Here is a 25,458-nt window from a genome sequence, read left to right as displayed (position 1 = left end):
TATTCTACAACCCAACAGGTTTTTTATCCATGAATAAAGAACGGGTTCTGTATTTGTTGTATTTAAGCCTCTTAAAATGGTTTCTCTTGTCTCATAGTTGAATGCTCCACTAATGTCTAGAAATACTCCATGAAGCATGGGCTTATATTCCTTTAAGAGTATCGGGTTGTTCTTACCTGCTTTCGGTACAAACACAACTAAAAACTTAGAGTCTGTGCATAATTTCCGATCTCCAGCCGTTCAAAAACCATTCCAGTTTTTTCTCGACTTTAAATTCAATTATTAATTTATTGCAATAAATCTCGTTTCAGCAGTCAAAATATTTAAAGTTGAGTAATTTCAACATTCGATTTTTTTTATTTCATTATTAGTTTTCGAAAGCAGTATTGCACATTGAAAAATTGTACGTTAAGATCTCGTAAATATTTTGCAACAAAAGATAAGTACAATAGAAAATACTTATAAGTGTTTAGTTATTAAATGTAGGTAAGTAAATTAATGTATTTTTTTTTTTTTTTGATTTGGTTTTTGTCTCTGTTAATATCGCTTTTGCCTAGCTAAAATTTTGTTATTTGTCTTAAAGAATTGCCAATAAATTTTTTAAATATTTCAGCTAACAAATATTTAGTTTTTTTTTATCAGAACTCAATTCTTCGTTCATTTCTTTATTTAGTTTGTTCATTTAATAATTTTTTTATATTAGTTGCTTGCGAGTAACAAAAAAAATGCCGGCTGCTTTCATTAAATTTCTTCCTTTCGTTCTTGCGCCTTTTGTTGTGCTTTCTTGTTTTGTAATTTCATGGCAGCTCCTGCTTGTGAACATCGTGGCTTTTATTGTATTTTAAGTTTAAAGTTTATAAGCGCGTCGCATCACCAAATCAAAGTAGGCATCATTGTCGATTGAAGCGCTGATTGTGGCATAATAATTAACGAATTCCTCCTTTGTTACCTTTCCATCACAATTGCCGCGTCCACCCTCGAAGTTGTTCAGGAATTGTGTTAGTATCTCATTTTCGGACATCTCCCCGCTAAGATATTTGGGATGATCCTTCACAGAGTAGACTGTCTTAAGGTCTTCAATGGTGATTTCGCCATCACCGGTGCGATCGATTTTCTTGAATGCTTTATCGATGATATCCAGACGAGACTGTGGCATGGGGGGCTAAGTGGACGAAATGAGAGAAAATACATATTTATTTATTTATTGAAAAGAGTAGTTATTATAAATAATTATTCCACTTATAAGAGGAAAAAAATATCAAACATTGGTTATTAAGGCCTTCGGCTAATTTATATATTAAGGTAACGGGTGTTATTTTATAGATGTCTAAAACTTTCCAGAGGGATTTCTGGGGAAATTTACAGCCTTCACTTGTTTCAGGTGCTAGAATATAAAAAAAAAAGATTACACAGCTTTTCGAACAGTAATTTCGAATATGTCAACTTGATTTTAGAAAGCGTCAATTCGAGTTTAGAAAGTGTCATATGGGACTTAGAAAGTCAAACAGTTTTTAGGAGGCATCACTTTAGATTAAATTCCACTGTACTCTAGAGGTATTAACTGTGCTTTAGAGAGTCTTACTTCTATATTAGAAAGCATCAAATGTAATTTAGATTAGTAAATGTTTTTTTATCTTTATATTAAAATGAAAGAAGTAACTCATTGCGAGATCAACTATTGGAGGGTTCAGTTTATAAGAAAGAAAAAATTTAACAAAATTTGAATTTCAATATTTTTATTCATTTTAAATCTTTCTGCTCATACCCCTTTTTTCCTGATACAAATTCCCATTCTTTTCCATAAAATTTTTTTCTGATTTTTCTCTTGTTATATCCACCCCTGCTGCACTTAGTAGCTGCTGTGCGGAGGCGGATTTAGACTACAGAAATTTGGTTGCAATGATGGGGTCATTATTCTTCTAAACTACCAGAAAATGGAGCCATCAATGATGTGCCCTACCGCCAAATGCTTTGTCATCTTTGAGCTTTCGTCGCTAATAAACGCACTCCAGCTTTCAAGTTTACTAACTCATAAATCATCATCAATAGAAAACAAATGCACATATATGATATGGCAGAAAGCTTTCCTCTTAATAAAAATCTTGATTATTTTTTAATTTTCTTGTTAATTGGTCAAGAGTGCAGAACTGAGAAGCAACTGCAACGAACCTTGCAATCGTGAACTTTGCTTGAACAAAAAAATATATATATCTCTCCAACAAAAACACCCATCACATAAAAAATTTATATAAAAATGCAAATATATTCTATACAGCGCTCACTAATACAATTTGTGGCATAAGGAAAATCAAATTTTGTTATACTCACTCGCAATTTCAGCAAAAATTCGGTCATATTTATTGAACCGCTGTTATCCTCGTCGAAACTGCAAAAGAATAATAAAAAAACAAAAAGAATGTTCGTTTAGAAAATGAAAAAATAATATTTTAGTAATTAAAGCCAGGCAAGCGTTTAATGAATTTCACCATGGAAGCATTTATGCACATGTATGCTTATTTTTCACATCGCATGTTTCTTTGTACACTATGTGCCAAAAAACAATGAATAAAGGATTATTTTAATATTTTAAGCAAAGGAAACAATTATATTCAGTTGGCGTAAGGTGGGAATGCCGCTATTCAGAAAAGCTCATCTTTTCAGTAATCTGTAATTTCTAGTTATTAGGCACTAGCCTTTAGCCACCAGATTCTAATCGCTAATCACAAGTAACTCAGCCAGCAGTAACCAGTCACTAGTCATTAGTTACTAATCACCAGTAACCAGTCAATAGTCTCTATTCGCCCAACTCTGGTCACTAATCACCAGTAATCAGTAAGGAGTTACCTGCCACTTGTCTTTAGTCACAAGTCACTTGTCACTTTAAGGCTTATATACTTCGCCCGAAGCTGTTCTTGTTTGTTGATCCCTACCGAATAATAGGATTTGTCCAAGTCTAAAAAAGCCATTCGTTTCTGTAATCACATTTTTGAAGTGAAACTTCTTAGACGTCGATGGACGAGCGAGAATGGGGAGTAAAATTTCAAGGTCGTGCAACGTTTTGGGCATTTTCGTTCCGCGAGAGAGAAAAAAGATATAACGTAGAGGAAAAGGAGAGAGAGAGAGCTATACCTTACATATATCTTAGATACACTTTAGGCTATTTTTCCCAAGTTTTTCTTTGTGGTTGCTAATTTCTAGTGAGAATTAACACTGCCTAACTTTTGGCGTTTGTAAACTTGTACGAAATATATTTTGTTGCCTACTTTTTGGCGTTTGTAAACTTGTAGAAAATATATTTTGTTGCCTACTTTTTGGCGTTATATTTCCTTGATGCCTACTGTGTGGGGCGCTTTTTTGCCCCAATATATTTGGCGCTTTTTTTTGGTGCCTACTTTTTGGACCTTATTTCCGTTTCCTGTGCTTGTGCGTACTATGGTATAAAGTTCTATCCCTTCCGACGTCGGATTTATTGGTATTGCCTTGCGGTAATTTGTGCCGTTGCTCCGGTCCTGAAATCGCTGCGTTTGTGCGGGTGATAAACGCTTGTAGTAGTGCGCGTTGTTGCCACGGTTTGTGTCCGGCGTATACCTACACCGGTCGACCCTTCTCCGTTTTTTGTAAATTTTGTCTATTTGTATTCTCTGCAAATGTTGTGAATTTATTTAGATATATATTCTTTCTCTATCTCTCTCTCTCTCTCTCTCTCTCTCTCTCTCTCTCTCATTCTCTCTCGGGTCTCTAGCTCTTTCTTTGCCTGCCTTAAAAGTTTCCTTTCTGTCATGTGTCATGTGCTACACGCACTTTTTTCACAAATAATAGTTCGAGCGAGTCTAGTCTGGATAATAGTGAGGTTACGAAAGGAGTTGGCAACCTATTTCCATTAATTTTGCGACCATATTTGCTGATGAGTAAGCTGAGATGTAACCTGAGGCGTGAGCTGGTGCGTTTTCGTGATGGAAAAGGAAAATCACTCGACTTTCTCCATTCAAACGAATGCCAACAAAAAGAAATAAACCAACCTAGCTGAATCTTGGTGTGTGTCTTTCCAAGATATGCTAATAACTAAATATAGCCTCGATACGGCCCAGTAGTGCCAACTCTCTGACTTTGCACGGTCTAAAAAAACTAACGCTTGTCTTAATTGCGGATATTAATTTTTGTTCTGAAGATACCCAGATATATTTTACTTTTTCCATTACTTAAATACTTTCTGCATATAATAAATTTTTCGTTTGACTCTAGTATTGTAAAGGGCCTTTCAACAGACCCGCATAATTTTTGCTTTAAAATACAACACGCAAAAATTTACGTTCTTTCGGGTTTCACTATATTTATTCAAAATACAATAAATACGACTCTTGAGAGTTATATGTAAAAGTTGCATCATTTCAAATCTCACGATTTTTGAGATCCGTTGATCTTAGTTTTTTTTTATTTTTATTTATCAGAAATATAAAAATGTTACATTAAAAAAGGCACTATAAGCTAAGACTTCTTAAGTATTAACCATTTTCAAAATCGCGTAAAATTGTACACCTGCCTACTTATGAAATATCAAAGATGACATAAAAAGGTACTGGGCGTCACTCTTGAAAAATTCTTTATGAGAACAACCAAAAGTCATATAACACAATGACAAAAAAGGGATACGTAATTCATACCCTGATGTAAATTATTGCCACACGCACCTGTGCAGGCTAAGTTTGTGATTTTCTTTGCGTTAAGGATCGACGCTCTTCAAGCATTTACGCTGCACAAAAAATAAACAAAACAAGATACCGCTATGATTGCAAGAAAAAATCATATTTAGGCGGCAAGGCGCGTAGGGTAAAACACAACCCCAAGATATAGTCAAATTTTAGCCTCTTTTTGCTGAAAACCGTGAAAAAATAACATTTATTTATTGATACTTTTGAGGAAAAGGGTAACTATATATTATGATTCGTGAAAAAATTAAGAAATATTTTAAAATTAAAAATACCTATAAAATGTGTGAGCGAAAATGTAAAGGATGAAGGGACATCAGTAGTGCAATTAACTAACATTTAGTTCATATCAATGACTACTTCACTTCGAAGAGTGGAATGCGTTCTTTTGGCACCGAGTGTATGCTCTCATACACTTATACACATACACACACTCACGTTCATAAGTATTGTAGTTGCATTTTTAGAGTATCCTTCCTGTCAGTTTTGCCTCAACTAGCATAGATTTTCAATCAATATATGTGAATACATACGTACATGCCATCAGCGCATGCATGTGTGTGTGTAGGTGAATGAATTTTTGAGAGCGGTTTAACGAACCCATCAAAAATTTCTGCTACAATAATTATGCTATATAACCGGTTCAATTTATTGATCTACATGCACACACACATATGCATGTGTGTGTTTAAGTGTGCTCAAATATGTTCTTTGTACAGAAAAAATATTTTCTGAAACACATACATACACATGCATGTGCCATGTGTTTGTATGTTTGCACATATGAATATACCTACGCATTTATGGTTAAGAGGCTGCCGCATCGACAAGACAAAACAATGTTCCCATCAATCGAGTTTCACTTGACGTATTGCAAGCAATAAAATCGGGTTCGTTTGTGCAAGCAGAATGGAAAGTCGGAAGAAAAGCTTGACTGAAGAGCGAGGCAAAGGCAAAAACCTGAAGGCTTTCGAGCACGATAAGTGCAATTAATTGGGAGGCAAAAATATAACAAAATGTCAAAAAATATGACAACTTTAGCGCAGTACCTAATTTCGAATATATTTTCGAATTGCAAAAGTCTTTAAATATCAATTAAAATGCTTTATGTGAACAAATATTTTTATGAATTTGCTTTCTTAACCTTCTGTAAGCACATTTATTTCTTTAAACGACACACTGAGGTTAGTTTCACCACAATGCATTAACTTTTGTGTGGAAACAGAGTTAGAGTTTTTATTAACACTTTTTTTTCTAAGTATATACAATATATAAAGTAAAGTTATAAAGAAATTGTCTAACCTAATTTATTTAAAGATATCAGCTAATATAAAAGGTCATAAGATTAGAGGCACTTTTTCCAAGAGAGTTGTTTTGACAGATCACGCGTGAGTGGTGTCAAGCTATAGGGAATACACAACTTTTTCCACTATTCATTGATATTTCGTCATGGAAAGACTTGCGCTTCAACAACGTTTACAAATCATGCAATTCACGAAAATCTACGCTCTGTCGAGTAGCCGCGGTTACAGTAAATGGCGAGCGTTACCGTGACATGCTCAACGAGTTTTTGTTTCCAACAATTGAAGAGGATGACATGGACGACATTTGGTTTTAACAGGACGGTGCAACTTGTCACACTGCCGAAGTTACACTCGAACTTTTGGATACCGTTTTTGAATTCCGATATCAATTGGCCGCCTCGGAGCTGTAATTTAAGCCCGCTGGACTATTTTTTGTGGGGAGCCGTTAAAGACAAATGCTATGTGAACCATCCAGATGCGATTGATGCTTTAAAACACGAAATCGAAGTTGCCATTCATGAAATTGGAGCCCAAACAATCGAAAATGTGCTTAAAAATTGGGTTGATCGAATGGCCTACTGTAAAGCCAGTCGTGGCAGTCATTTGAATGATATTATTTTTCATTCATAAATGACAATGTTCAATCTTCAAAATAAAAAAACAAGTTTGAAAAAATATTGATTAGTTTTTTTTATAGCCGATTCAAAAAGCAAATTTTACATGACCCACCCTATATAAGTGGTGCATACACCCTTTTTGGGTGTTTGTTCGAGCTCCTCTTCCTATATGTGGGGTGCGTCTTGATGTTGTTCCTCAAATGGAGGGGCCTACAGTTTCAAGCCGACTCCGAACGGCAGATATATTTTATGAGAAGCTTTTTCATGGCAGAAATTCACTCGGAGGTTTGCCATTGCCTGCCGAGGAACGACCGCTTTCGAAAACACTTTTTCTTCATTTTGATGTTTCACCGAGATTTGAACCTACATTCTCTCTGAACTCCGAATGGTAGTCACGCACCAACCCATTCGGCTACGGCGGCCAAGAACAGCCGTTACATCCATTAAAAACAACCGTTTAGTGCTGCCTGTAGGATGGAAGAATCATCGGCCCATATTTTGTCAAAGGCGACGATAACCGAATTTTTGATGATGTATGCTTAAATTTAGGTCCGTGATCTCTACAACATTTGGCTCCAACTAGACGGCCAGTGCCCTACTTGCCATACAACCCACGAAAAGATGGATTTTCTGCGAAAAATTTATCTCTAGTCTTGGGCCAGTGGATTGGCCACCAAGATAGGGTGATATGACACTCTTGGACTTTTATTTGTGGGAATGTGTAAGGTCCAAATGCTATGTGGATAAACCAGCTTCAATTGAGACATTGGAATCCAACATTACTAAAGTTACTCACGGGACACCGACCGAAGTCCCCCAGCGAGTCATTCAAAATTGGTGTTTACGGTTGGCCGAATTACGACGCAGTTGCGGCCAACATTTGAAATAAAAAATAAACTTCATGAATGGTTCTACACAAAAATAATAAAGACTCCCCAATCACTTTGAATTTGCGTTTTTTTATTTCAATTTAAAATCCTATACCCAAAAATTGATCAACCATTGGAATATAGAGTTATATTATTCGTTGCTCATGTATACCGATATACGAGTTTCATTAAAAAAACAGATAGTGAAAATTTTAGTGTTAAAAACAATTTAGGTGAAGGTACTTATGTGTCCAAAGATGCATTTCGTTTTAAGGGGACCCGGTGGTCTTGAAAATTCAATAAATCGATTTATTGTTTTTTTCGAAATTTCGAAAGGATAGTATCTAAAGAATATACTGCGAAATTTTCATGAGGAAATTCCCAATATTATAGCTTCTACAGCCCCTTAACTAGACAGAGAGCGATCCGCGCGCTCCTGTACCTCAAATTGAAAACTCATTTATCTCGTAACGATTTTTTTCGGCCTGGTGTTGTCAAAAAAAAAAAATTCAATCGAATCGTCTGAAATTTTAATATTGTTCACAACATCAACTGCTATCGCCCGTACTATAATCGTATTAATGTTTCAATTATTTGTATTCAATTGATTAAAACACTGAAAAAATCCCAGTTTTTAAGGGTCAAATTCAAAACTGCGCCATTTTGTCAATTTAGTTGTTTTTTTATTCTAGTAGCCGGACATAGATACAGTCATACAGATTAATAATTTGTTTGGGTTTTGTGATTTGTGATGATTTTCAGATAAATAGAAGAGCCAAAATGGACAACACCGTCCCGGTCCTATTTGTCGTATTATTTTAAAATTTGGAGAAACATCTTTTTTTTAATTTCGGAACATGTTTTTCTTTTAATTTTTGGAATAATTTTTCTTTTTTTGGAATTTTTGAAAATCGTTTTTAAAAATTTTTGGAATCATTTTAATTTTTGGAATTTTTTTGTTTTTATTTCTGTATGTAAAAAAATTAAAATCAAGCCTAAAATATTTAAATATCGTTTTTCATTTTTTGATTAAAAAAAAATTTCTGAAAATACCCTAAATTTTCGAGCTCATATAAAAAGGTGGTTAAATTTCAAGGGCCGATGTTGAATGTGAACCACACCTAAACGTCAACGACACCATTGGACTTCTTTCTTTGGGATGTTTGAACGAAAAGGTGTACGTCGATAAGCCAGTAACAATTCAAGAGCTAAAGGATGAGATAATTCCGCACATTAAGGGCATAGAGCCTCAATTATGCCTCAGCGTCATCGAAAATTTGGACCATCGAATGGAGGTGTTCCGCCGAGGCCGCGGTGGCTATTTGGCCGATATTTTGTTCCCTGCATGATTGAATTGTACAAACATTATCATTATAGAGAAATCACAATAATTTCTTAAAAAAATGTTTTTTTTTTAAATCAACACCGGCCCTTTAAACTTAACCACCCTTTATAATATCATATACAATTTCACAAAAACTTCTTATACTCACTTATCAAACATATCCTTTATTTCATTCTCTGTGCATTCCAAGCCAGTCTCTTTTATTCCCTTACTGAATTCTTCGTAATTCAATGCTTTGCTGCCATCATCGTCCATATTGCGGAATGTCCTAAAAAAAGGCAAAATAAATATTTTAATATGAACTTGCATAAACTATATGTAAAGGGTTTTCCAATAGCAGGAGTTATTTAGATTAGATTAGAGACGATTAACGATTTTTATGACCGAAATTCGATGGTATTGATCTGGACAATGCTTATTTTCAACAAGACGGCGCTACGTGCCGCACAAGCAACGACATCATTGATCTTTTGCGGGAAAAGTTTCCAGACCGTGTTATCTCTCGAAGAGGTGATCGCAATTGGCCACCGATATATTGTCATTCAACACCTTGTGACTTTTTTCTTTGGAGCCACGTGAAAGAGAAGGTCTACGCCAATAGCCCAGGGTCATTTCAAGACCTCAAATATGGAATTCGTGACGCTATCGAGGACATAGGGCAGCCACTTTGCAACTCGGTTATGGAAAATTTCATGAAGAGGATATTGTCCTGTAAGCGTGGGTGGCTGTGGTGGTCATTTGTCTGATGTTATTTTCCACTATTAACGGCATACCTTCCGCTTTATAATGAAATAAACATCCGATCGTTTATATTGAAAAATTGCATTTTTCTTTGATTATCAAAATAACACCTCTTATTAGATAATCCTCTGTCCTAATAGTCACAATTATCTGTTAGCTCTAAACGATTCTAACAGATGGTATCTGTTGACTGGACTGAGGCTAAAGTATGTATAAATCAAATCTATTTCGTAGTGAACGCAATCAGTGAAATTCCGTTGTTCTTACTTATTCAATTTCTGGTGCTAGCATAGCCGGCCACGTGTTGTTTAGACTGAAGTATAAATTAAATTCATATAATAGTAAAAATAATACAGTGGAATTATTATTGCTTTTCTATGGTTAGTGCTTCAATGTTCAAAAATCTTTACTTAAATTATATACATGTAAGTATTATCACATAGTTATATTATTATATTTGCTATGGATCAAATCACACTGTATATATGTCCTGAGGTACTAAGGCTCCACGATCTGAAAGAATCTGGTTATCTATCTATCTATTATCGGCTTGCTTCTCATATTAAATTGATTGAAAAAAATTTATTCACCATTCCGCAGATAATTTAACGGGGATTTATAATAACAGTGCCATCTCGAAAAGTTAATTGATATATATATGAAAAATTCGTACAAAACTCCTCAAACTTTTTCAATAATTTTTTTTTTTATTATTTTTATTCAACCTCTATTGAAAATTATTTTACACTTCTCATTTCAATGTGCTATAATAGCACGCTTTTTAGTTTTTTCTTTTTTGATATTTGAATATCTTAATTATTATTTGCTGTCTAATGCCACCGAAAAAATCTAACCTCAACGACGCGCTGAGCAGAGAAGCACGATGCAAACGTGCTGAAAGAGCTAATCAATCAGCAGAACAAATCGCAACAAGAAATGCAGTATCAGGACAGCAGAGGGTCGTGCACAAGAATCTCAAGAACAGCATGACGAACGTCTGCGACAGACTATAACAAGAACAAGAGCGGAACGAGAACGAAACATAGCTACAGCACGAGTACAAGAAAGACAGAGACAGCGGACCAGCCGCTCATTAACACGTGCATCATTTGCTCGTCTTGCTTTCGAATATGCACCAGATATTAAATACTCTGCGCATTCAAAAATTGCTATCAATGCAATGGATAAAGTATGTCAATATTGTCAGGCAATGAAATTTAAGAATGAATCACCCGGCATGTGCTATTCTATTTGTGTTAGCTAAAGACAGGTTAACCAAAAATATTGTACACCGATTAGTGCTTAATTAAATTGAATTCAAAGTATTTATAATTTTAAATAATAATAATTATTGATAAAGATTTAAAACTATCTGCCCTACCTGCCTCATTTATAAGTTTAAGTATGACGTGTTACTTACTAACAACTTATATACAACTAATATACTTATTTGTTACTAACTTGGTCAAATATGTTTTTGTACAGAAACCAAAACTATGAAATTCAGTTTCAAATGCGCGCGAATATGTGTGTGTAATAATTTGCAAAATATGCAGCGAATAAGTACAAAGTTGTAATATTATGTATTTGAATTTGATGAATATTTAATTTGTATTTGTATTTAGTCTTATGTTTTTTAATTTAATATTATTGTATATATAAACTATTTTGAATCGTTACTAAATTTTTTCTTTTATTCATTTACCAAATTGGTCAAATTGATATATTTTTCACCAAACATAGTAATACATGATTCAATTATTAAAGGTCTGCTCACTTCTGCCATTAGAATTCTGACACCCTCTTACGAAAGGTCGCATTTAAAAAGTGAAGAAAATGGAAAGTGAAAGACACTTTTAAAAACAATTTTTTTTTTTGCGTAAGTGGAAATTACCAAAGGGAAATTGCCAAGTATGATATTAAAAAAAGAAAATGGTTTAACTGAATAAAGGAATTATATTTTGTAAATTAATTTTTGAAACACAAAACTGATCTCGAAGTTGCGAATTTTCGCCAATATAAGCTACTATAAATATAGGTTACCTGAGAAAAATAGGGCTATTGTATTCTTTTTTAAAATAAATGAGTTCATCATACATTTACTTTACAACGATATGCAAGTTGTAAGTTTGAACTTTTGACCTCGTAGTCACGAATATTCTTATGTTACTAACTACATTCCTTTTGAAAATAGCTTCTTGCGGTCAGCGCTGGCACTCACGTGCACTAGCACACGTAGTAAACTTTTCCCAGTAGCTGCCGCATGCTGAATAGTTCTACCGTCAAAACTTTTGAATGGTAGCTACAATTTTTTAGTAATGCCCAGAAAGTTGGTCAATTCAGTCGCCCTCCTGGCAAGCTCATCAGCAATTGGCCTTAGATGCCTCCTATCTGGTCATCGGCATTCCCCTGACAGTTGTTGAAGGGAAATTGCACAACTTATTTCTCAGGAAAGCGCAGAAAAGATGGAGCTCCATTTCTTCTTGTACAGTACAACAGAAGGAGGATTCAGAGTTCTGGGAACTCCTCACCATTTAATTTCTGGACTCGTAGTTGTTTTTACTGGTCATTGCAGAGAAGGTGACTGTTGAGCACTTCTCCGTAATTGTCCGTGCTTGGCAGCTAGACGAATAAGATCACTGGGCACTCATTTCTTCGATAGTTTATTTCTTTCTTCGTCATTCTATCAATCTTCAACAGCTCTGGCTGGCTGTAGATATCTTCCTGTTGGAGGTCTCAAAATGGTTTCAAAACTACTTGGGCAGTACCAGAGTGGTACTTTAACCATTTCACTCTGTGGGCAAGAAGTAAGGTGAATTTGGTTGTAAAATGAAAAATCTTTATTTATTCTTGTAAATCAATTTCATCCCCTTGAAAGTAATCCCCTCTCGATGAAATACACTTATGTCAACGATTTTCCCAATCCCCGAAACATGCCAAATAGTCCATTTCCGGTATAGCCATCAGCACCCTCTTCGATTCAGCTCTTATCTCCTCAATCGACTCGAAACGCGTTCCCCGGAGCGGTCTCTTGAGTTTTGGGAATAGCCAGAAGTCACACGGAGCCAAATCAGGCGAATACGGTGGTTGCGGAACGATATACGTGGAGCTTTTGGCGAAATGGTCACGAAGAACGAGTGCAGTGTGAGACGGTGCATTATCGTGATGCAAAAACCAAGAGTTGTTGGCCAATAATTCTGGTCTTTTTAGACGAATTGCTTCACGTAAACGACGCATAACGCTCAAATAATATTCCCTATTAACAGTTTGGCCAGGTGGAAGGAATTCATAGTGCACCACACCACGGAAATCGAAAAAAACTGTCATCATGACCTTTATTTTTGTACGACTTTCACGTGCTCGTTTCGGTCTGGCCTCGCCTTTAGTACGATATTCGCTTGATTGGTCGGTTGTTTCAGGGTCGTAAGAATAAATCCAAGTCTCATCTCCCGTAATGATGCATTTGAGCTTGTTCTGATAGTCTGACTGATAGTCGAGATTTGACTTTTCGTAGGCCCAAATGGTCTTTCAAAATGGTTTTCACAGGTCCTTCTGATATTCCGATCATATCAGTAAGGTCTTTAACAGTCAACCGACGATTTTTGAGCACTAACTCCTTCACTTTATTGACGTGTTCGTCGTTGGTCATCTGTTGACGTCGATGGTCGCTCGGAGCGCTCCAAGTCATCAACACGTTCTCGACCCTCTTTGAAGTCTTTGTACCACTTATAAACATTTTTCTGTGACATGGTCGAATCACCAAATGCCTTCTGCAACATGCTGAATGTTTCCGCAGCCGAAATTTCATTCCGCAAACAAAATTTGATGGCACTTCTCTGCTCAATCAAATCAGACATTGTAAAAATTGAAAAAAGCACTCTTGGTCGTTTGGTAAACACAAGCGTAAATATATTACTGATAATGACATTCACATGAAAGTTGGCCTACATGTTATTAACAGTGCTGCCAACTCATGAAAAAAATAACTAGAGCGAAATTTTAATCCCGCGAAGTTTGACATATAAATTCACCTTACTTTTTGCCCACAGGTATTCTATGTCGTACTAGTCCTGCACTTACCGATTCAAACCCTTGAGTGACTTGTTACTCATAAGCGAACCAATTTGGAAACGAAATATTATTTCCACAAATTTTACTTTTCCTACATTTTTCCTCTTCCTACTTTTATGCTAAATTTCTAGAGTTACCAACGCAGTGGCTTGCTAAGGGAGCTGATTTGTCAAGAGGGAACGAGAAAGCTGCTTACTGAGCAAACTTTTTATTATTGAATCTTAAGGGCCATGAGTCCATTCATTAAATATGTAAAAAGTTGAGTTATCCGCGTAATTAGACTTCCTTACTCTTTCTCCTGCTTCTCTTACTAAACAGCAATTAGTCCTGTACTCTCAAAGTAATTAGTTTTTCATTTGATTACTAACTGATAGTGGCTGAGAGTATTTTCTGCGCTTTAAAATAATTTTTTTCCCCCCCAATTCGTATGCTCTAATATACAAGAATTGTAAACCAATAAATTGGTTATTTTCTCTTTCAAAGCACCCACATTTTATCAATATGGTCCCATTTATTTTACTTGATTCGACTTTGCGAATTAAGCATAGATTTGTAGAGACTGTAATACCTATGCCATCAAATTGTAACTCCTTTGCAAAGCTTACTGCAGGACATTTTTTGACGACCTTTTGCACTGCTGAACAAAAAATCAAACAAATACAAAAAAACAAAAAAAGAAAACGAGTTAGTCTGTAACTTTTCAATACACAAAGCTTACGTGCAGTATTCATTTGGATTATTCCCTTTTAAGAGCCACCATCAGCATACCACTTACAGTGATTTTTGTACATTTTTTGTGTAATTTCATTATTTTAATGCTTCGACATGGAAGCAACCAACCTGCTCACAATCGAACGACGCAGACACACATTCATACATACACACATACAAACATAAATGCATACATCGAAAAAATAGCAACCTTTCAAATTACAACCAACAAAAGCTCAACCAACTTCACCGCCCAATACAACAACAACAACAACAACAACAACAGCAACAACGGCAGCAGCTAAAACAAGAACAACCCAATAACCAACTAACCAGCTGTCAGCTAGTCAACAGAACTCTGTGGCATGGTAAAATGCATTAAGTTACATGTTGCACGAATAGCAGCACTCTTGAATAGTTTATGCGGCATGATGACGACTGATGAATGCTTGGACAGCTGGTTGAACAGTCGGACAATCGGATAGTTGCCAAGTTGTAGAGTTGTAGAGTTGGAGTAGAGAGGATAAAGCGTCGGTCAGACAGTCACCGATGATGAGTGCTGGGATCATGGCTGGTCGGTCGGTCGAATTGGGCGGTCAAAATGTTTGGCTGTTAGTCAACTGGGGCTGGGTGACTGAGCCATCTGTTGGATTAAAATCTCGCGGTAACGTTCAACGAAATGTTGAATATTTCATTTTATTGCATTGTATTTGCATTGAATTGCAATTCCATTGCTGCCATCATCTGCATAACTGAGCAAGCGCCCATCGTCTCGTCACCCGTGTCTACATTAGCGTAAAAATTTAAGGACAACTGCATTCGAAATTCCAACTTGTCCTGCTACAAAGCATTCGAATCTATGCTTGAAGTGTCTAGTTTGAAGTCTTTTTTGGAATGAATATCGTTTCCTTCTTGCTTTGTAACTAACTGTCTGTCAGCTCGTCCCTCAATAATTCTGGTGTCCGTTGCCGGCGCGCTTATTGCGCTCTTTCAGCAGGAATGCCCACACATATTGTGGCAGTTGGTTTTTTTTTTTTTTTTTGCATGTTTTTTTTTGTATTTTTTTATTTTATTACTATTTTTTTGATTTTGTATTATTATTGCTCTCACCGCCCCGCCCGCCCAATTACCTTGCTAATCCGAGTATGCCGGTTGCGCCGCGACTGAAGCACAGCAATCGTAATTTGTAGATTGGATCTTTGTCGCGTCCATCTGCTAGCTCTCGCTTCGAACGGTTGATGAGTGAAGCCTCTTTGGAGAAGAAGTCGTCACGGCCACTCATCTGGAAATAATGCGATAAAAGAGCTTAGTTAGAATTCGTTTACCAACTGCATCTACTTTTAAGCTATTTTATATTATTATTATTAAAATTAGTGTATTGCCATTGTTGTTGGCCGCACACAGATATGCTGCAGTTGTGCGGTTGGAGTTGTGGTGAAGGCATTTCAATATTGTCGCAATATTCTTTTGCATTTTTTCCTACACTTTGTTTCGATTTTTAGTCCACTTACATTTCTTTCTTCTTTTGTTGTCTTTGAATTGAATTATTTGTGCTAAGAAGTGCTTTTCGTGCGTTTGTTTTGTGTATAGCAAAACGGTTTGTCGTTTTTATGAAAGAAATTTTTAATCGCTTTTGATTTTGGCAACTCAAAAATAAATTTTGTTTTTGTTCTCAAAAATGTATTTATATTTTTTTTCATTTGCTCTAAAAGTAAAAGTGAGCATTTTTGTGTTGTTGATTTTAATAAAAATTACTTTACCCTAAAAAAATTATAACTTGGCTTGATTTATTGAGAAGATCGGTAGTACACTCTGACAAAAAAGTACCGAAAATTGGTTAGTGAGACACAAAATATTGTTTTCTAATTATGGGATTAGTCAACCTGTTCAACGACTTGTTATGCATAGACCGGCCGGTCCAGAGCGAAAAAGAGTATAACAAATTCTGTAATTAAGTTACATTTTTTTATCATATTGAGGCCTTTAGAGGCAATGACTAAACAACTAAGTGGTGACAAATGCGCAACGTTAAGTCAGGTAATTCCACTAACGCACACGTTACTGTAGAGAAGCAAATGCATCCACAACGAGTCACTGTTTGGAGCGGTTTTTGGTCTGGCGGCATCATCGGGCCATTTTTGTTCGAAAATGAGCGAAGAGCCGCGGTTACAGTAAATGGCGAGCGTTACCGTGACATGCTCAACGAGTTGTTTCCAAAAATTGAAGTGGATGACATGGACGACATTTGGTTTCAACAGGATGGTGCAACTTGTCACACTGCCACAGTTACACTCAAACTTTTGGCTACCGTTTTTGAAAACCGAATAATCAACCGAAATTCGGTTATCAATTGGCCGCCTCGGAGCTGTGATTTAAGCCCGTTGGACTATTTTTTGTGGGGAGCCGTTAAAGTCAAATGCTATGCGAACCATCCAGAGACGATTGATGTTTTAAAACACGAAATCGATGTTGCCCAAATAATCGATATCACTTACTTCTGTTTCATCTGCCATTTTAAGTGTTTTTCCAAATATATCCAATTGTGAGTTCGTTAAAGTCTTAAAAACCGAATCTTAGTGTATATTTTAACTTAACAGATGGGAATAACAGCTGATGTGTACACAGTAAAAGCCAAACACGGACTGCTTTACAGGTTCATTCCTTTACAAATAATTCCTGTTTGAGCCATTCAGTGTTGGTAGGCGTGAAAAACTAAGTAGCTTCCAGTGCATTGAAACTATTTGAATATTTCTACGTAATTCTGCTATATCACTGGATAAAGTTGATATTTAAATGCCAATTATAAATACTAAATTAAATGCACAGCAGAGAAATGTAATAACATTTCCCAATGCTTGCTTTGTTTACGAAATGTTAAGATGTGAGGTGAAAGCACTCAATAATTTCTTACTTACATTTATGTATGTATGTATATGCACTCAAATGTGTATATGTACTCATGTAGGTACATATGCGAGTATATATTTACATACATCAAACATTCTAGACACTGCGCTTAGTGTTATGAATGCGTCATAGGTAAATAAATAAGTACGAACGTATGAAGATACATTAGGGTGGGTCAATATGAATCGCTAATGGCTGCTGATATGGAACATGACGTCGATTGTAATGTTGTAATGCTATTACTAAGATCCCTCCGGTAACACAGAGCAAAATAATAGAAGAAATTACAAAAGTAAAGAAAAAAAAATTCCAGCTTACGTCCTTATTACTGCTGAAGTACTGAAGCAGCTCCCGAACAAAATAATTGCCGTATTGACGAATATCATCAATACCACATTTAAGCTAAGGTATTTATGAATATATTGGAAACAGCGGAAATCATTATATTTAATAAACCAGGCAAAGCCTCTCACGACCTAACATCCTACAGGCCTATCTCACTTCTTCCAATACTATCAAAAATGGTGAAAATATTGTTAAACAAAAGAATGAATTTAATAATAGAAAATGAAAAAATTATACAGACCCACCAATTTGGATTCCCCACTAAACATTCGACTATTAATCAAGTACATAGGATAGTTCAAATAATTGAAAACGCTTTTGAAGAAAAAAAAAATTTGCTCTGCGGTATTCCTTGATGTCTCCAAGCGTTCGACAAAGTGTGCCACTATAGGCTATTGAAGAAAATAAATGCGCTACTACCCAAGTAATACCTCATTATCCGATTTATCCGATTTATCCGACCGCTACTTCAGAGTCAAATAAGAGGGATCTTATTCATGCCTCAAAAAAATTAAAGCAGAGGTTCCCCATGGAAGCGTACCATTTGCCCTATTTGCATCAAATTATACAAAAGTTGCAGAATAAAATTATTAAATGTGCAGTCGGTGCTACTTGGGTATTATTATTTGGGCATTATGAAGCGTTTTCGTGAAGCAATCCGCAATACGCCAAAAAGGAAAGGATTTGTGAGAACTAAAAAGGAAAGGATTTGTGAGAAAATAACTCGTAGATTTAGCATTATGATAACGCAGCGTGGCACAGGGCTATTATTGTCTGAGATTTTTTGACCAAGAATGAACTGAATACCATTCAGTAGTCATCGAATTCACCTGCTATGGCTCTCTGCTATTTTTTTCGGTTTGATCGAGTCAACAAATCCCTACGCGGATCGTAGACGAATCAGCCGAAAGGAAGTAATAAAAAAATCAAAGAGCCAAAATCACCGAAATTACAGTTCCAAAAATGTTTCAAGGGCTGGATCAAAAGATAGCATAAGTGCTTTGTTGATGATGTATATGTATATAATTGTTGCTTACACCCTGTTTGGTTGTTTGGCCGAGCTTCTCCTCCTATTTGTGGCGTGCGTCTTGTTGTTGTTTGACAAATGGAGGCACCTACAGTTTCAAGCCGACTCCGAACACCAGATATGGTGATCTTTTTCATGGCATAAATACACTCGCAGATTTGCCCTTACCTGCCGAGGAGTGACCGCTATTAGAAACAATTTTTTCTTGATTTCTGTGTTTCATGGAGACTCGAACCTACGTTCTTCTGAATTCCGAATGGTAGTTACGCACCAAGCCATTCGGCTACGGCGATAATATCACTTTTGAGGAATAAACTTGTGTTTAGAATTTTCTGAATATATTCCACGAATTTTTTGATCAATGTGGTACTCGTATACTTAAGTGTTATGAGTCTTATTTTGTTTTAACACAAATTTGCTCTTGGGGATTTTTTCATACGAAGAACTTAGTTTTTATTCAAGTACCCTCAAGATGGCGCTGCAAACCCAATTTTGCATAATTTTTTATACTGTAATAGGAAAAGTGACTGTGGCCTATATTTAGTTCAGGTTAGGCGATGCCTAACGATTATCTTCATTATTTCAGATTTACTTCCCGTAGAACGAAAAGCTTGGTTCGATAGCGTCAGAGAAAAAAGAGAGTGGAAGAGAATTTTACAATGACAGATCGGTGCAGTCAAATTCTTTAATCTATGGGGAAAATATTTTTTTTTCTTGTTCACTCCTCTCAGAGGGAATAGGGCCTCGACAAGACTCTTCCATCGTACACGGTTCTGGCTGTTATTTTCGCACCGTCCCATGAGATGTCGGCATCTGCTAGTTCGCGCAACAGCGACCTTCTCCAAGTGTTTTTTGGTCGACCGTGACCTCTGCTCCCATGCGGGTTCCAGCCCAGTGTCATTGTCGTGATATGGGGAAAATATAAGTATTGCCAAATCTGCGGTCTGGTGCTGCCATCTGGTTTTTAAGTATATTTTCTTGCTAAACCACCACATATTTTAGGTGCGCAGCTAAGTTCTCGCTGTTTTTTGATGAAAATACAACTTTTTTGTGAAAAAATGGTTACAAGTGAATCATTGAAAGTACTTAAGTTGGCTACTACTTTTTCCCATCTCTGGTAGTTGTCATATACCGTCGCGGTAAAACTGTTCATCTTTTGAGGCCATCCACGGATGAAGCCATTTTTTGATGTCTTCATATGAATGGAACTGCTGGCCAGCTAGACCATGTGCCATCCATCGGAACAGGTGATTTTCGGACGGCGCAATCGCTGGAGAATATGGCGAGTGGGGTAGGATTTTCCATTTCAGTGTTTCTAGGTAGGTTTTAACGGGTTTGGCAACGTGAGGCCGAGCTTTGTCATGCTGTATAATCACTTTTTCATGCCTCTCCGCGTATTGCGGCCGCTTCTCGCACAGTGCTCGGCTCAATCGCGTCAATTGAAATCGATACCGGATACCGATCCCCAGTGATGATTTTACTTGGTTTTAACAGTTCATAATAAATAACATAAATAAATAACCTTCGCAGCGTGAATATTTGGCCGAGGCGATGACGTAGAAGCATGACCGGACAGTCCCGTGACTTTCTTTTCTTTGGATTGCTGTAGTGAATCCATTTTTCATCACCCGTCACAATGCGATAAAGAAAACCCTTCCTTTTTTGCCGCTGGAGCAGTTGTTCTCAGGCGACACAGCGAAAAAACGACGTTCAACATCCCTTGGTTTTAACTCGTAAGGAACCCAAGTCTCCTGTTTCTGAATCATTCCCAAAGCATGCAATCGCTTGGAAATGGATTGCCGGGTAACTCCTGATACTAAAGTAAGCACTTCTTGCGTTTGGCACAGATCCTCATTGAGCAATGTCTCCAATTCAGCGTCTTCGAAGGTTTTTGGCCTTCCATCGCGCGGACGATCGTCAACATTAAAATCACCATCTTGGAAGCAACGGAACCAATGTCGGCACGTTGTTCCACTTAAAGCAGCATCTCCATAAACGTTTTGTAGCTCTCGATGCGCTTAAGCCGCCGTTTTCTTTCGAATGAAAGAGGAAAATCAACACTTCCCGCAAATGACGATTATTCGGCACAAAATCAGACATTTTCAAAAAACCAAAAATATTTGATACCAAAACAAAATCACTAATGTATCGAAACAGTTTGTTTACCATATGTCTGAGCTAATATAATAGTTTATATGTAAATAAAACTAAAATTTTATTTACAACTTTTTTCGAATCATACTTTTTTGTTTTTTAACTAACAATTTATTTACCACTTACTTTTTACTTTTCACACAAGGTATAATTTTTCTACTATCTATTGCCATAGCCTTAACTCCCTCTCTACTTCTTTGAATCGCAGATAAGACTTCAATTGGTTAAAGATAGCTTCTTTTATAATTTCGGGAGCTATTAACTCACTTAAGAGCTTTACTTTTTTCTTATTATTTTATGTAGAATCCGCATATGCTGGGAACGATATCGAAAAAAAATTTAGCCGTCCTAATATGCATTCGATATATATTGCATGTATGTACGTATCCACGCAATTAAATAAAATATATTGTAATAACAACAAAGCGTGACGTTGTTCTGTTCAGCCAGCGGGTAGCCTCTGAGCCCCCAGCGAAGCGTAGACGCTCAGCTATGTAAGTGTATAAAGTGGGGCAGTGAATCATCGTCAAACTTGTTTTTTGTGTTTTTTTTTTGCGTGAACCAGAAAAGCAGTCGCCATATGGCTGTAGCAGCCTGAATTATTCATTAGTGTTATGAAATGTGTACACTTGTTGCATGGATTTCAAACATTGAAACAAATTTTGTAATTATTTAATTTGACTACACTGTGCAACAACATTTTTGTGAGCCATTTTTTTTATTGATTGACTAAACTGCATATCAGAACACAAATAGCAGTAATCAGTAAAATTATACTGATAATGAAATTTAATTCCTGGAATTATCATGAATCTGGTCATGAAAAAGGAGCTCCAGATGGAATTGATGTAGTTTGTAAGAGAACAGCCGATCGTTTGGTAGTTTGATATTGTTTCGAATCACGTTCAAAATTGTAAAGCTGCAAGATTTACTGGAGCACAAAAGGTTCATCAATTAGTTGGAGAAACAAGTCTGCCTATTTTTAGCTTTCGGAAGCATAGTTGCTTTCAATGCAGTTTTAGGTGTTCTCACTACGAATTAGGAACTATTGACTTAAATCCGTAAATGAAAACAGTGATCAGAATTCTTCTTCTGCCTCAAACCGCAGATCACTAAAAATAGTTCATTATGAAAATGTGTATTGCAGTGACGAAGAAAGATATATTGAGCCGTTAAAAGAAGTAAATCGAACATGCATTAAAAAGGGCACTTGTTGTCTTGTTTAACATGGTGGACCGAGAGGTTTTGCAAAATGTCGAATCGTTGCGGTCTGTGAAGGAAGGATTACCAAAAGCAACGAATTAAACGTGCGTTTTCTTAAGATATAATTAATGTGCTTAAAATGAAGCCTGAATTGAGGCCATTTGAAGCGCTATTTGTCTATTATGATTTATAAACAAAGTATGACTTAAAGAAAAATATTCCCATAACAAAATCCTTCTAACTTTTCTTGCAGAATCGATTGACATTCTTAGTTTTGTAAAAAGTGTAATTTTTTTATAATTGGTTTAAACAAATACTGTTAAACAATTAAAAATTCAATATAAGGGTAAATCTTATTTAATTCTCCTACAAATTCAACAGCTTTCTTTGATAAAGAATGGTTGGTCAATAGCTATATAGTACACGCCAGCGTTTACAATTAAATTGTTTAAAAAACACACAAAAATTATGAACATTTATGCATATTTAATTCTTGACCCGTAACCTTGAGGGTTACGTTCTGATTTTTATTTAATTGTAAAAATAAAACCAATAATAATATCAACCGAATTCTGCGCTACGCGGAGAATCACCCATTTATATATATTGTAACCTTCTGTTATAAAAGGGTAGTCAAACAATTTCTTTACGGACGTTGGACCTATAGACTTATCCCCAAAATTAGCCAATGGGTGAACGGAAGACATGAAGATGACGACCACTATTTAACCCAAATATTGAGCGGCCACGGATGTTTCTTGGAGTACCTCCATCGTTTTCACATTGAGGACACTTCGTTCTGTCCAAGGTGCAACAATGCAATAGAAAGCGCGGAGCACGCGTCCTTCTTCTGTGATCGTTTTAACGAAGAACGCCGAACACTTAAATTGGCTTGGGTAAACAGCTTAGCCCAGACAGCTAAATCAATAACCTGTTGGAACGCGGTTAAAAGTTTTGCAAAGAGGGCAATGCTGCACCTGTAACGCTCTCAGTGGCAGAGAGAAAAACAAATCAGCCCTCGATAAGAGGTGGACTGTCTACGAACTGACGACAAATCACAGACGCTCGTGTCATGTGCTCACGACGATGCAGATGCAAAAAAAACCTCGATCGCGTATAACATCCATACGCCCATATGGGAGAAACCTGAGAGCATGCCCCACTTACCACTGGTATAACGGCACTGAGACATTAGAAGACGAGCCTATAGCATGAAGCTGGCTACAAATTTGGTGGACCCAGACGTGGGTGAATAGTATTGGTCCATTAAATGGGCATCGTTGTGGGCCTTCCTGAAGCAATGCAATGTAGTTCCGGGAAGGGAGTCTCTCCAGAAGAAGAGGAGGGAGGGTTTTAGTTGTAGTTGATGATGGTCGCTGTAAGTGCGTTGACATTTTGAACCCTACCTCACCCACCAGAAACAAAAACCAAAAAAAAATTTTTGTTTACTAAATAAATAAAAAAGTTTTAAGTGATCGAAATCTTTATTTGGATTTCTAAGCACTCCACTATTTGTTATGCGAATTATTCCGGTTGACTTCTAATATCGAAGTAGTTGGCTTACTACCTTTGTTTCCCTTTTCTTCTTCTGCTTCCATTTTTTTTTTCAGTTCTTTGCTTCTTTTCATTTACCTCCTTCTCTGAAAATATCTGGCTGATATATGTAAGTTAATATTATACTTAAGTAATTAGCAGCCACTTAGTGCCACAGGCTTCTGCAGTTTGGTTATTGAATTTCGATTACTAATTAAAATAAAATCAATAGTATTGCCTCATTTTCAGCTAGAACCATCACCACCACTACCAATACTATTTCGTCCAGTTAAGTATGTAATTAGTCACATTTATGTAATCACTACGCTTGTCCAACCAAAGTCCAGTCATTGAAAATGAAAACCTCTCACTTCAGGGGATTCTGAGAACATTGCATAATTATTGAAATAATAATAACTGAGAGGCATGACCGTGTAGACGAATTACTAATAATTAATGTAATCATAGTGCGTGAATCAATTCAGGCCGAGCTTCTGTTATAATATCTGTTTGCGAAGCATTTTGATATTTCCCGAAAAACCAAGTGCCATAAATACAATGCGTAAATACCTGCAGTACAGAGACTTACCATTTTAACTTTTTCTGACAATTTTTTTTTCCTATTTAAAATTATAAACTTTTTTATGCAAATACCTAAAATTAAATTTCTTTCAAAAACCATATAAAAGCAAATTTTAATTTTTTTGTAAAAATTAAAAAAAAATCCTCAAAATTTCATAAAAATTTTATACTCCTTAATTAGAAATTCTGGGAAAATTATGGGCATGCAGTTTTATAGCCGACTGAATTTTGGTTTTTGTTGTTGTTGTTGTAGCAGCATAAACATGCCCAATGTTGCTGGAATGACAGTCCTTGACCGAATATAAATCCGGGTCGTTTCGGTAACATAGAACCGAATTTGAATTTTGGTATAATATTGGGCTGTGAAGATCAACGAATGAGGAACCCATCTTATGACAAATCAAGCCCAGAAAGCGGCGATGGATAGGTTGCGTGCTTAGAAAACCACCAGACAGCATCACAAGAATGGCACTGGACTGAAACTCGCAAGGGAGCAGAGGTCGGGTTCGGCCAAAGAATACGTAGAGAAGGTCGATGTTGCGCGAGCTGCCAAGCAAAAACAGCCTAGAATAGTTTACGATGGAAGAGTCTTGTTGTGGCGCTCTATTCCCGAGTGTAGTGAGCAAGAAAAAAGAATTTAAATATAAAATAAATTGGGAAATTCCACAAGACCGCCAAGAAAAAAAATTGTTAAAAATCAATGCGATTTTTAAGCCATTCAAGACTTGCATTTTATAGAACTAGAATTTAACGGCCCTTAACTCCACATACTCGAATTTTTCTTTTAAATAAGAATTAAAAAGTTTGAAATTTGTATGAAAATTTCTGGATTTTCATTTTAATTTGCACTGAGACTGGTATTTTTACGGTTTATGTAGGACAAAGTAACTACATAAAAAAATTATTGGTTAACAAGGATCTTTAACAAGTGTTTAAATCTCTCTTATCTTCCGACAGTTTGGAGGAAATCGAAGGTAGTATTCATTCCGAAAACGGGGAAACCTTCACACTGCAAGCCAAACGATTTCAGGTCCATTAGCCTAACCTATTTTTGCTTAAAAGTCTTAGATGAGCAAATCAAAACCCAACTTGATACTAAGTTGATCTCTAAGGCACAACACGCCTACACTAAAGGGAAATCGACTGAAACGGCACTTCACTCACAGGTGCAAGCAGTGGAAACTTCCCCTAACAATAAGAAGTACTCTCTTGTCGCATTTATGGACATAAAAGGTGCTTTTAATAATATTGAACCCCAAGCTATTTTGTCGGAAATTGCAAAATTGGATATTAATTACTCCATCGGGAAGATCATCGAACAAATGCTCCAAAATAGAATAATC

At 36.3% G+C, this 25,458-nt stretch overlaps 1 protein-coding gene across 4 annotated transcripts in view; it reads right to left on the bottom strand.

Moving 5' to 3' along the window:
• Window positions 1-325: 325 nt before the first annotated feature.
• LOC128855579 (calcyphosin-like protein) overlaps window positions 326-25,458 on the bottom strand; it is a 41,135-nt gene continuing 16,002 nt past the window's right edge. For 2 of the 4 annotated variants that reach the window (XM_054090590.1, XM_054090592.1), the window contains exons 2-5: window positions 15,495-15,646; window positions 8,990-9,109; window positions 2,329-2,386; window positions 326-1,162 (exon numbers count right to left, since the gene is read on the bottom strand). In XM_054090590.1, the coding sequence (XP_053946565.1) occupies window positions 848-1,162; window positions 2,329-2,386; window positions 8,990-9,109; window positions 15,495-15,646 (645 nt within the window). In that variant the 3' untranslated portion in view covers window positions 326-847. Of the gene's footprint in view, window positions 1,163-2,328; window positions 2,387-8,989; window positions 9,110-15,494; window positions 15,647-15,875; window positions 16,043-16,859; window positions 16,952-25,458 lie in introns of those variants that run through there. The other 2 variants (XM_054090589.1, XM_054090591.1) reach the window with 2 other exon arrangements.

The sequence above is a fragment of the Anastrepha ludens genome, chromosome 2 (genome assembly GCF_028408465.1).
Source record: "Anastrepha ludens isolate Willacy chromosome 2, idAnaLude1.1, whole genome shotgun sequence".
Classification (NCBI taxonomy): Eukaryota; Metazoa; Arthropoda; class Insecta; order Diptera; family Tephritidae; genus Anastrepha; species Anastrepha ludens.
The sequence above is the reverse complement of the archived record's forward strand: the minus strand, read 5'-3'. Positions and strand labels throughout refer to the sequence as shown.